The 13,118-nt window shown below is 39.5% G+C and overlaps 1 protein-coding gene across 5 annotated transcripts in view; it reads left to right on the forward strand.

Moving 5' to 3' along the window:
* The window catches only part of DOCK4 (dedicator of cytokinesis 4), a 429,626-nt gene that overhangs the window by 313,266 nt on the left and 103,242 nt on the right, over positions 1-13,118 (forward strand). For all 5 annotated transcript variants that reach the window (XM_027075294.2, XM_027075298.2, XM_027075297.2 and 2 more), the window contains 2 exons: positions 1,979-2,106; positions 4,258-4,392. In XM_027075294.2, coding sequence (XP_026931095.1) covers positions 1,979-2,106; positions 4,258-4,392 — 263 coding nt within the window. The remainder of the gene's footprint in view (positions 1-1,978; positions 2,107-4,257; positions 4,393-13,118) is intronic.

Consider the following 13,118-nt stretch of genomic DNA (forward strand, 5'->3'; position numbering starts at 1 on the left):
AAATGTGTAATCTCACAAGTTTATGAGCCTGGGAGAAGAGATGCCAAGGCATAAATCTCAACAGTTTTAACAAAGATGAGTGGCAGCTGACAGCAGACGAGAGAAGGCTGATGCACACAGGTGTGTGTTGTTGGAGTGGTGCCAAGAACAGGCTAGTTTACACTACAGATCTGCAGACGGCGCGGAGCTGTTTCAGAAAGGATCAAGAATTGAAAATAGCAGGTATTCAGGAGCACCTGACTGGCTTAGTCAGAAGAGCAGGTGACTCATGATCTCAAGGTCGTGAGTTCGAGCCCCATGTTGGATACAGAGATTATGAAAAATAAATAAACTACAAAAAACGAAGAAAAATAAAAAGAAAATACAAGGTATCTGAAAATTAAGGGTGCTAGAAATAAAAAAATTGAATAAAAAGGCCTTAGAATAGTCAATTTAGCCAAAAATGGAAAGCTTACCCTCTAAAGAAAGTGAATGAGATGTGCCTAGATTCAGGAGTTCAGAGCCTGCTAAATTTGAGAATGAGGCTCCACACCATAAACAGGGCCTCACAATTAAACAGAGACCCTCACCTGCCCTTTCTTTTCCTGATTTCAAGTTACTAGAAGATGATGGTTTCATGCTCCCCAGAGAGGAGTTTGGCAGATTCCTCTGTAGAGAAACTGACAAGCCCAAGAAAAGGCATCTTGGATTCTGAAATTTGAGGGTCCCCTGATGAAACATCTGGATGCCTTCCCTCCTTGCTGTGAAGCTTCACCAGTTTACAAGTTTGCCGAGGCTCTGTTGTGGGTCCCCCCCACCCAGTTAGCATGTTAGTGACTTGCTTGTAAAGACAGACAACAATCAACAGATACTGTACGAAAACCTTAAATGTGAAAGCAGAGGCCAAAATGAAGAAACAGAAAAAAGAACTTGAAAGAAAAAGATAATTGAAGGAGAAAAAGAAATCACAAAATTGTCTCCCAACCCAGAAAGAGAAAATAGTGCATCCGTGAAACAAGAATGAAACCTTCTGTAAAAAGAAAGAAAGAAGGAATAATAAACAGGAAAGGCTGCATAATAAAAATGCAATACCTCTTTGAAAATTATTGGGAATTTCATCATGGGAGCAGCCGAGCATGAAACCGAGTGTGGGGCCCTTCTGAGCACAAGGAGCTGTGTGGTGGCCCAGGTGGAAATAGGAACGAACTCTTGGAGATTAAATATAGGGTAGCAAAAACAAGAAAATTGAATAGAAGAGTTGGAAGATAAAGAAGTTGGGCAAAAAGATGGAAAAAAAAATCAAGAAAAGAAGATATTTTAAGAGATTTGTGATGTCAGTGTAGTCAGAGTTCCAGACTGAGGACAGAAGAAATAGAGAAAAGGAAATAATGCTGGAAGTACTTCAAGGCAAGATCCCAGCGCTGCAGGACATGAGTTTTTGTAGGTTTCAATGGCCAAAGCAAGGCACGTGGTCATGAAAATTTGAATTACCAGGAATAATTTCCTGAAAGCTTTTAAAGAGAGATAAACAAAAGTAAAACAAAAACTTGGTCATGTGCAAAGCACTGGAAATCAGAATGGCAGCAAATGCAAAATGTTAATTTAGCCAGAAATTGTGACAAAAAAAATTTTTTTTTCCGAGATTGGGGAGAAGACAAGAGGGTAAGAAAAGCTAAATTTTCACCTACTATAGTAAGAAGTCACTGGATGGTCAATCTCAATGAAAAATCAGAAAATGGCCAGATAAGCATGCCATTTAGATATTTGGAGGTAAAACAGACAATTTAAAAAAATAACCTATTTTCAGTATAAGAGTCAAAGACTTCTTGAGTGCAGGAATCATGGATTAGGGAAACGGACTACTTTTTTTCCAATACCAATTATGTAGCTTTTCACTATGTGTTAATCGTTTAACCAGTACAGTTAGAGTAGGTATGGGTGTGTACAAGGTTGGCGTGGGCCTCCATAGATGTGACACTAATGCTTCTGTTCTCTCCAGATTCCAGGTACATTCTCCTGCCTGTCGTGTTACATCACCTCCACATGCACCTGCAAGAACAGAAGGACCTGATCATGTGTGCACGAATCCTTAGCAATGTATTTTGTCTCATCAAGAAAAATAGCTCAGTGAGTAAATACAGATCATAGTATGTAGTTCCCATCAAATGGCTTCTGGAAATAAAAACTCTCAAGTTTTCAGAGAAACCACACTGAAGACTAACCCTCTGAGACTCTCACTTTTATTTCCAGCTGGGTTGGACATTTTGCTATTCTTCTGAAATATTTTTTTTAACCTTGTGAGATTGCTGTAACCCCAAATAACCTCCTCAACTTGTATTTCAAGAAAGAACTGAATACCCAGTGAGAAAAATTAGAAATCTCAAAGCCTCCCACATGTGTCTTTAATCTTGATATGATGAATACTCTGTGGCAAGAATAAATTACTGCCTGTAAAGTGAAGTCTTTTGGGGCCCATTCTGTGGAAGGCTGCATGGTAATGCTCAGAGTTTGGCCATGGCCCTTGGGTCCCACAGAAATCGTAGAAGCAGAGGAAGGGCCCAGGAGACCAAGGATGTCTTGCACTACAGTCATTACCCAGCCCCAACAATAATACTGAATTGTCAGGGGCTTTGGGAATTCCTGTGGATGTACCTGACTCTTGGTGCTGTATAGTTGCATTAGAAGATACAGGGCAAATAGCAAAAACTCACATGCTTACTTAGAAATGAGGACAGTTCTTTGGATACTCGTGTTCATGGCTCATGGGACTGATGTGAAATCCACATGGAAAGGGTGTCCTGTTCTAGTTCTGTCAGCCTGCAGCCGTGAATTGGCATTTGCTCATTTTTGACAGCTTGTACAGAGCAGTGCTGAGACTCATGTGCCTCTGCCTCCCTGCCATACACTATATAGTTTCCCCATTGTTGTCTCTCTTACCTAGGATCGCCTTCTGAAGGGCTCAGCAGTGAGCTGGCTTGGGACCCCAGTGGACGTAATTGAGAGAGGGCCCCTGCACTGTGGGAACAAAGTTGACACTTGAGAGGAGAAGGGCAGAAACTCTGTGTATAAAAGTGTAATAAGATCTGCATGGGGAGGGACGACTGATTTTTCCACATCCCCGTGATCCCAGGCCCCAAGGGTGATCTGGGACTGGGTCAAAGAGTGACAACAGGGAGAGAATGATAGTTTTGCTTTAAAACTTTTCTATGTCATTCAGTAAAGAAGAGCTATGCTGTGCCTAGTTAGAATGTTTTTATAAACCGTAATTCTGCTAAGTGAGATAGTTCACTGCAGAAAACTGAAAACAAGTATCAGCAGTAGTGGAAAAGATTTTTTTTAATTTCTCCTGTCTACTTCAGTTTGGAAGTTGCAGTCAGCTTTTGGACTTATCTGATAAGGAATTCAGAACAGAAACTCTGCCCTGGAGAGGAAACTATGGTAGTTTTATCGGAAGTGTAAGAAAGTTTATCATAAAACCGTGGCCAAAAAGCTCTTTCAGATTCACACTTTGTAAAAGTTTTTGTTTGTGTGTTTGGAAGACAGTCTCCTCGGTAGAGAGCCTGAGTACACAGAGTTTTGTCTTGTGCAGTTGTAATCAGAATCCAACTCCACTGCATACAGTCAGAGAAGAGCAACTTGGGTTTCTCTCTCAAGTCCTGGGGGCTTGGATAGTATTAATTCTCCTTTAGGGAAGCAGTCCACCATGGCCATTGACATGAGATTCAGTCTGGAGCTCATGGTATTCATCTATACTGAATGTTGTACAGTCTACACCTGTAGAGCTTTTTAAAAATCATTTGTATAGGAATAGTTGTTTGCACTTAGAGTTTTAGAAAATAACTATGCAGCTCAAGAAGAGTGTATGTAAGCACAGTCTGAAATAAAAAGAATTAAGGACTTGGGGAACCAAGAGAGACTTTCAGTGAGGAATCAGACCCAGAAAGGCATCTGACTTGGCCACATCACACACTGTGTTAGTGCACAGCTAGTGCTCTGGAGTAGTTTGATGCTTTCCAGGACATCACCCCACCTTGTCATTGGCACCACTCAGGCACCACTGCATAGCCTAGCTGGGTACTCTCGGGTAAGCTGTTAAGTTCTCTGTGCCTTTGTTTTCTATAAAAGAAGGCCATTTACTAACGTGATATAGGTGAGGTCCAGGTCTGTCAAGTTATCCAGTTCTCTTTTTGATGGTTTTTTCCCCCCTTTTCCGTTACAGAGAGATTAATACACATATTCAGCCACAATTGCCTGAACTCCTTATTTCTTTCTTTTAAGGAAAAATCTGTGTTGGAGGAAATCGATGTGATAGTGGCCAGCCTGCTGGACATCTTGCTGAGAACCATATTGGAGATCACCAGTCGACCTCAGTCATCTGGCTCCGCGATGCGGCTCCAGTTCCAGGATGTCACTGTAAGACCTAAAGCAAATGGCACATGGAACAGAACATAGTTGTGCGTGTAAAGGCTTCAGTCCCTTTGAGGGTGGGTTACAATAGGAATCTGGGAAATCTTGCCTTGGGGGAGTGTCCTGTGTGCATTTCAAATATAGATGAGGCTGTTTTCATTTTGCCAGGGAATAAGAAGCATTGTTTGTGAAAAGATCATGGATTAAAATATGTTTAATTTCAGAAAGCCAAATTTGTTGATAGCTCTCACTTTGACCAATTTAAATTGCCCTGTGATTCTGTGTCCCCAGTCCCCTTGATGTTTCATTCTCTTTTCATCCATCAGATTGCTTGAGGAAGTAAGAATAGTGAAATCGAGGAACAGGAGTCAGGGATCCTGAGTTTTAATTCTGGATTTTACACTGTGAATAGTAAGGATCTTAATTTGGGGAGGCTTCAGTTTCCTCAGCTATGAGATGAGAAAGTGTGACTTGGTGATTTCTAAGTAACCTTCAGTATTCACTGTTTTATGAGTCCACTACAATATAATTTATAAAATATTAAGAAATAACCTATTTGATAGCTTATGTATATGTATATATTTTCATGTGTGTGTGTCTATAGAGATGATGGATGGATGGATAGATTTCTATTTAAAACTCAAATTCACCCCAATGTTTATAGCAGCACTCTCAACAATAGCCAAATTATGCAAAGAGCCTAAATGTCCATCCACTGATGAATGGATAAAGAAATTGTGGTTTATATACACAATGGAGTACTACGTGGCAATGAGAAAGAATGAAATATGGCCCTTTGTAGCAACATGGATGGAACTGGAGAGTGTGATGCTAAGTGAAATAAGCCATACAGAGAAAGACAGATACCATATGGTTTCACTCTTATGTGGATCCTGAGAAACTTAACAGAAACCCATGGGGGTGGGGAAGGAAAAAAAAAAAAAAAAGAGGTTAGAGTGGGAGAGAGCCAAGGCATAAGAGACTCTTAAAAACTGAGAACAAACTGAGGGTTGACAGGGGGTGGGAGGGAGGGGAGGGTGGGTGATGGGTATTGAGGAGGGCACCTTTTGGGATGAGCACTGGGGGTTGTATGGAAACCAATTTGAAAATTTCATATATTGAAAAAAAATAAAAAAATAAAAATAAAAATAAAATTAAAAAAATAAATAAAACTCAAATTCAGTTGACCAAGAATGTTTTTTTTTTTTTTAGGTCTGATGAAGAATAGTCTTCAAAACATCAGAAATGGCAGTAGATGCAGTTTTCATATATATATTGACAAAAATGTCAGCTTTTAGCCATTATTTTTATAAATCCTCCATTATAGAACCTTGTCTTAAGACTGTTGCCTAGCCCTTGATGAAATTAATTTTTACTTTTACTTAAAAAGATAAAAAGTCTGCCCTGACTCTCCTACCAAGTTCTCCTGACTGTTTCAGGATGGCCACCTTATGTTAAATTTTATTTTCTCTGCTTTCAGAGCTGAGATTCACCTAAGGAAACCAAGCTGTGAGTTTGGGAAATAAAGTTAAACTCTTTCTTTTAACAAACTAAGTTTGAGATAGTATGAAAAACTTCCTAATACATGCACTAGCTGTACTGCCTCATTTAAACAAACAGGAGCAAGTGATTGTTTTCTCAGTTTCATGTGGAAAATAGTACCTACCTCATAGCGTTAGCTTAGTGTATTACTTCGTGTATTACCAAGTGCACTACTTGGTCCATAGTAGAGGCTCAAAACGTGTTGTTGCTTAATACTACTGGAGTTTATTTTTGGTTTGAAGGTTTGGGTTTTGTTTTTTTTTTTTTTAATGTCTATTTATTTTGAGAGAGAGACAGAACACAATAGGAAAGGGGCAGTGAGAGAAGGATACCCAGAAATCCGAAGCAGGCTCCAGGCTCTGAGCTGTTAGCACAGAGCCTGACGGGGGTGCTCCAACTCCAGAATCGCATGATCATGACCTGAGCCAAAGTTGGCCACTTAACTGACTGAGCCACCCAGACGCCTGGCTTGGGGTTTTGTTTGTTTGTTTGTTTGTTTGCTTTTCATCGTTTATTTATTTTTGGGACAGAGAGAGACAGAGCATGAACGGGGGAGGGGCAGAGAGAGAGGGAGAAACAGAATCCAAAACAGGCTCCAGGCTCTGAGCCATCAGCCCAGAGCCTGACGCGGGGCTCGAACTCACGGACCGCGAGATCGTGACCTGGCTGCAGTCGGACGCTTAACCGACTGCGCCACCCAGGCGCCCCGCTTGGGGTTTTTTATATTGAATTTTTTTTTATTTTGTTCTTTCATGTTGTTTCTTTTTTTAATGTTTATTTTGAGAGAGAGTTTGTACACATGTATGTGCTTGTGTGTGTGCAGGGAGGTGCAGAGAGAGAGGGGGAGAAAGAGAATCCCATGCAGGCTCCACGCTATCAGCGCAGAGCCCCAAATGGGGCTCAATCCCATAAACCATGAGATCATGACCTGAGCCAAAATCAAGAGACACTTAACCGACGGACATGTGTCCCTTCTTTCATGGTTTTTTTTAATTAACCTTTTTTATTCTGTGATACTTATACACATGCAGTTGTAAGAATTATTACAGAGTTGTAAGAAATATTACAGAGCTTTTACCCAGTTTCCACAATGGTAACATTTTAGAGAACTATAGGACAGTATCACAGCTAGGATATTGACATTGATATATTCAAGACACAGAATATTTCCATCACCCTACGGATCCCTTATGTTGCTTTTTTATAGCCAAACCCACTTCCTTCCCATTTCCACCTCTTCCTTAACCCTGATAATCACAAATCTTCTCCATTTTTATAATTTTGGCATTTCCAGCATGTTGTATAAATATAATCATTTATACATGTAATCATGTAATAGGCTTTTTTTCTAACTCCACATAATTCTCTGGAGATACATCCAGGTATATATATATATATATATATATATATATATATATATACACATATATATGTATATATATATGTGTGTGTGTGTGTATGTGTGTGTACACACATAAATACATAAATATATAAACATATTTGGTTTGTTCTTTATTATTGCTCAGTATTGCTCAGGTGAAGGACACCTGGGTTGTTTTCACATTTTGGCTATTATGAACAGAGCTGCTATAAATGTTTCTGTGCTGGTTTTTATGTAAACATAAGTCTTCGTTTCTCTAGGATAAACTCCTAGAAGCATTGTTCTCGAATTGTATAGTAGTTGCATGTTTGGTATTTAAAGAAACTGCCAAACTGTTTTCCATAGTGACGGTATCATTTTACATTCTCATATATGCAATGTATGAATGATCCAATTTCTCAGCACCCTCTTCAACATTTGGTGTTGCCATTTTTTTGTTGTTGGGTGATGTATTCTGTTAGATAGGTAGTAATATCTTACTGTGATTTTAATTTGTATTCCCCTAATGGCTAGTGATGCTGAACATTTTTTCTTAGAATTATTTGTCTCCTATATATCCTCTTCATGTCTTTTTTCCGATTCTCTAACTGGATTGTTTTTGACTGTTGAATTTTGAGGGTTCTTTGTATATTTTAGATACTAGTTCTTTATTGAGAATGTGGTTTATATTTTTTCCCTTTCTATAGCTTGTTTCCTCATCCTCTTAACAAGGTCCTCTGCAAAAAAAATTTAATATTGATGAAGTTCACTTGGTCAGTTTTTCCTTGTATGGATCATTCTTGTGATGTCAAATCTAAGCATTATTTTATCTAGCCCTATATCCTAAAGTTTATCTCCTAGGTTTTCTTCCTAAAAGTTTTAGTTTTATATTTTACATTTAAGTCTTTGAACCATTTTGAGTTAATTTTTGCATAAGCTGTGCCAGATAATTCTAACATTCTTTTATCTCAATGTTGACACTGATTCAGTCCTTTTTCATTCAATTTGAGATCTTCCTGGTTCTTGTTATGATAAGTGACTTTCAGCTGAAGTCTGGACATCTTGATTTTATAAGACTCTGCATCTTACTTAAACTTATTGTTTCAGCTGGCTTTATGGGATACCACTTGGCAGCAGAAGGGGGTGGGTGTTATGTCATTATGGCCTGACATAGAAATTCGCATTCCCCATATTGTCTTCAACACTGACCATTGAGCGGGAAAGCACCTGGTCCCTATGTGGCTTTATCTCAGAGAGGTATTAGGGCACCTGTGCACTTCATGAGAGTGCCAGTCTCAGCTCTGCATTGCTGTGGGTGAGGCCACAGTTTTTTATGGTGTTCAACTGGACTGGACCAGTTATGACTGAAAGTTTTGTCCTGGTAAACTGCCCCTTTCCTGATCCTTTGGCCAAAGAGTGTAGGCTTTTTTGGGGGATTTTTGTTTGTAATTGTTGGCGTTTCAGGGTGGCCAGCTTCTCCAACTCCAGGTGTGGGATATCTGAAACAGAAAGAAATCCCAGAGAACTAAATATTATGTCCCTCAGGTCCCAAAGTCCCTGGTCAGACTGCTCTCTTTTCTCCACCTTCAGACTCTTCTTCTGTTTTATATGTGATAGCAAGGTTTTTATTTATTTATTTTTTTTTTTAATGAAATTTATTGTCAAATTGGTTTCCATACAATACCCAGTGCTCATCCCAACAGGTGCCCTCCTCAATGCCCATCACCCACTCTCCCCTCCCTCCCACCCCCCATCAACCCTTAGTTTATTCTCAGGTTTTTTTAAATTTTATTTATTTATTTATTTTAATATGAAATTTACTATCAGATTGGTTTCCATATAACACCCAGTGCTCATCCCAACGGTGCTCTCCTCAATGCCCATCACCCACCTTCCCCTCCCTCCCATCCCCCATCAACCCTCAGTTTGTTCTCAGTTTTTAAGAGTCTCTTATGCTTTGGCTCCCTCCCTCTCTAACTTTTTTTTTCTTCCCCTCCCCCATAGTCTTCTGTTAAGTTTCTCAGGATCCATATAAGAGTGAAAACATATGGTATCTGTCTTTCTCTGTATGACTTATTTCACTTAGCATCACACTCTCCAGTTCCATCCATGTTGCTACAAAGGGCCATATTTCATTCTTTCTCATTGCCACGTAGTACTCCATTGTGTATATAAACCACAATTTCTTTATGCATTCATCAGTTGATGGACATTTAGGCTCTTTCCATAATTTGGCTATTGTTGAGAGTGCTGCTATGAACATTGGGGTACAAGTGCCCCTATGCATCAGTACTCCTGTATCCCTTGGATAAATTCCTAGCAGTGCTATTGCTGGGTCATAGGGTAGATCTATTTTTAATTGTTTGAGGAACCTCCACACTGTTTTCCAGAGCGGCTGCACCAGTTTGCATTCCCAGCAACAGTGCAAGAGGGTTCTCGTTTCTCCACATCCTCGCCAGCATCTATAGTCTCCTGATTTGTCCATTTTAGCCACTCTGACTGGCGTGAGGTGGTATCTGAGTGTGGTTTTGATTTGTATTTCCCTGATGAGGAGCAACGTTGAGCATCTTTTCATGTGCCTGTTGGCCATCTGGATGTCTTCTTTAGAGAAGTGTCTATTCATGTCTTCTGCCCATTTCTTCACTGGATTATTTGTTTTTCAGGTGTGGAGTTTGGTGGGTTCTTTATAGATTTTGGATACTGGACTTTGTCCGATATGTCATTTGCAAATATCTTTTCCCATTCCATTGGTTGCCTTTTAGTTTTGTTGATTGTTTCCTTTGCAGTGCAGAAGCTTTTTATCTTGATGAGGTCCTAATAGTTCATTTTGCTTTTAACACCCTTGCCTTTGGGGATGTGTCAAGTAAGAAATTTCTGCGGCTGAGATCAGAAAGGTTTTTTCCTGCTTTCTCCTCTAGGGTTTTGATGGTTTCCTGTCTCACATTCAGGTCTTTCATCCATTTTGAGTTTATTTTTGTGAATGGTGTAAGAAAGCGGTCTGGTTTCATTCTTCTGCATGTTGCTTTCCAGTTCTCCCAGCACCATTTTTTAAAGAGACTGTCTTTTTTCCATTGGATGTTCTTTCCTGCTTTGTCAAAGATTAGTTGGCCATACTTTTGTGGATCCAATTCTGGAGTCTCTACTCCATTCCATTGGTCTATGTGTCTGTTTTTGTGCCAATACCATGCTGTCTTGATGATGACAGCTTTGTAGTAGAGGCTAAAGTCTGATAGCAAGGCTTTTAAAGTCACACTTAGCAGGAGGGACAGGTAAAAGTGTATCCACGCCATCTTCTCCAAAGCAGAAGAAAGTTCTCCTTCATTATGGTTTTGATGGCAACATTTTAACTGCTGCCTGGCAATACAGCTCTAACATGGTTTTAAAATTGTAATAGCCCAGCCAGCAAATAAAATCAGAGCAAACTCTGAAGGTGGATAAAGACTGCCTGAGGTCAAAAGATAAAACACGTTTTCAGAGTGTTTGGTATCTTCAGGCTGGGTTGTCAGTGACAAATCTCTCTGGGATATGCATGGCCTTCAGGCCTTCACATTGTGATAACCAGTGTGCGTTAAGAGATTTGAAGGCCCTGAATCAAGTTTGCAGATGAAGTTGGGAGAAGAGCAGGCAGGATGATCATCCATTGTTGTAAATTTTAGGAAATTCACGTGAAGAGAAATTTCCCAAGCATCGCCATGTAGCACCCCCTCCACTTTCCAAAAAAACCCAAACTCTCTCAAGGTATGTCGATTGAGATTTGCTAGGAAACCTGCACTTTAATTATTTAGCACCTTTGATTTTATGCCTGAAGACGTTTTTTTGAGGGTACTCAGCCGATCTGATGTGAATCCTACTTTGCCACTTCATCCCCTGCGTGCTCTTGGGCAACTTACTAATACCTCTCCACTTCTGTTACCTTATGTTTAAAACAAAATCATTGCACATTTCTTAAAGTTAGTGTGAGGATTTCATCAGATCTGTTAACTGTTTAAACAGTATCAGTAAACGTGCCATTAGTTACTTTGGCGGCAACAATAGTCACAGTAGTGTTATTATTACTGCTGAATAATGATGGTGTTATAGGTAATGCTATTATAAGTAATTCTGTGGTGAGACACACGAGCTGGTCATTCACAGGGTCAGTTCTCTGTGGGCACGGAGGACTTTGTTTCTTCACCATTTTCTCCTGGAGAACATGGCTCTCTGAATAATAGGGTGTGTTTACATGGCAGTCCTACATTGAACACTTTTCAGTCTTCGCAGCAAAAGTGCCCACAATAAGTGGACATACTGTGGGTAAAGGCAGGTCCCACAGTGTGTCGTGGTGAAGTGTTCAGTTCTCTTCCAAGTAGCTTAGCTGTCACGCTGCCCCCCCACGACGCGAACAGGAGGACTGGCTTCTGCTGTATCATAATTCGAGATAACAGGAGCCTTATTTTTACTGTTTAAAAGGATTGTACTTTTTGTTCTTCTACCAACTGTTCTTGAAACTTTAAAATGCTTTCTCTTACTGGAAAGAAAAAAAACACCATTGTAATTGGTTCTTTTCAAAAATCTAGTTGTATGTGGAAGCAGATTTTATAAAGCAGTATACATGGCCATTTGCTCACACCCTCAAGTAATTGGACTCTAGGGTTCCTTACAATTTATAAATGCTTCTTTTCTTTGCACATAATTTGGTTTAGCACCATCTGTAGTGCAAGTGACCCAACTCAGCATAGGCCATGTCTAAGAAAGATACTCTGATGGACTTAGCTGAAGTTTTCATGCCCTGTGGGCATGTGGTCAGGGGATGGAAAGATTTTCAGGAGAATTGAGTAAGAAATTTCTGGAAAAAAATAGTACATAGGTATAATAGAAGATTTCATGAAGACTATTGTTGTAGTCCTCTAATACTCTTGTTATTCACAATTATTAATAGAAATATCCTTTGTACTCAATGTAAATAAGGTAGACGTAAGCCACTGAGACACATAGAGTTTTAAAGCCAATTTATACGTGAATAATTCCCAGCATCCTGATGTTGGCTAACATTGGTTTTTATTTATCATTTTAACAAATTGTTGACGCTTGGGTTTTCAGACAGATACTTCAAATATTTTAAAAACAAAAAATCACATTATGGACAAAAGTACGTTAGTAAGATATTGGACATGTAAGCTTTTTTTCTGAGTATGGTCAATACACATAGTTAGGTTTGTTTCAGATGTACAACTTAGTGATTGGGCAAATTTATACCAGGGTAGCTACCGTCTGTACTATTCCATTACTCTTACAATATCACTGACTGTATTCCTTATACTCTGCCTTTTACTCCTATGATTTACTCATACCATGACTGGAGACCTGTATCTTCCTCTCCCCTTCACCCATTTTGCCCAGCTTTTCACCCCCTGCCCCCTCTGGCAGCCTTCAGTTCTCTGTATTTATAGGTCTGATTCTGCTTTTTGTGTATTTATTCAAGTTTTAAAGATTCTATTTGTAAGTGAAATCATACGGTATTTCTCTTCCTCAGTGTGGCTTCTTTCATTTACCATAATAACCTCTAGGGCCATCCATGTTGTCTCAAATGGCACAATCTCACCCTTTTTTAAGGTTGCATAATATACCACATTTTCCTTATCCATTGGTCCATCAATAGACACTTACATTGCCTCCATGTCTTGACCATTGTAAATTGTAAATAATGCTGCAGTAAACACAAGGGTACCTATATCCTTTCGAATTGGTGTTTCATTTTCTTTGGGAAAATACCCGATAGTGGAATTACTGAGTCATATGGTCTTTCTGTTTTTAATTTTTTGAGGAACCTCCGTACTGTTTTCCACAATGG

The sequence above is a fragment of the Acinonyx jubatus genome, chromosome A2 (assembly GCF_027475565.1).
Source record: "Acinonyx jubatus isolate Ajub_Pintada_27869175 chromosome A2, VMU_Ajub_asm_v1.0, whole genome shotgun sequence".
NCBI classification, from domain to species: Eukaryota; Metazoa; Chordata; class Mammalia; order Carnivora; family Felidae; genus Acinonyx; species Acinonyx jubatus.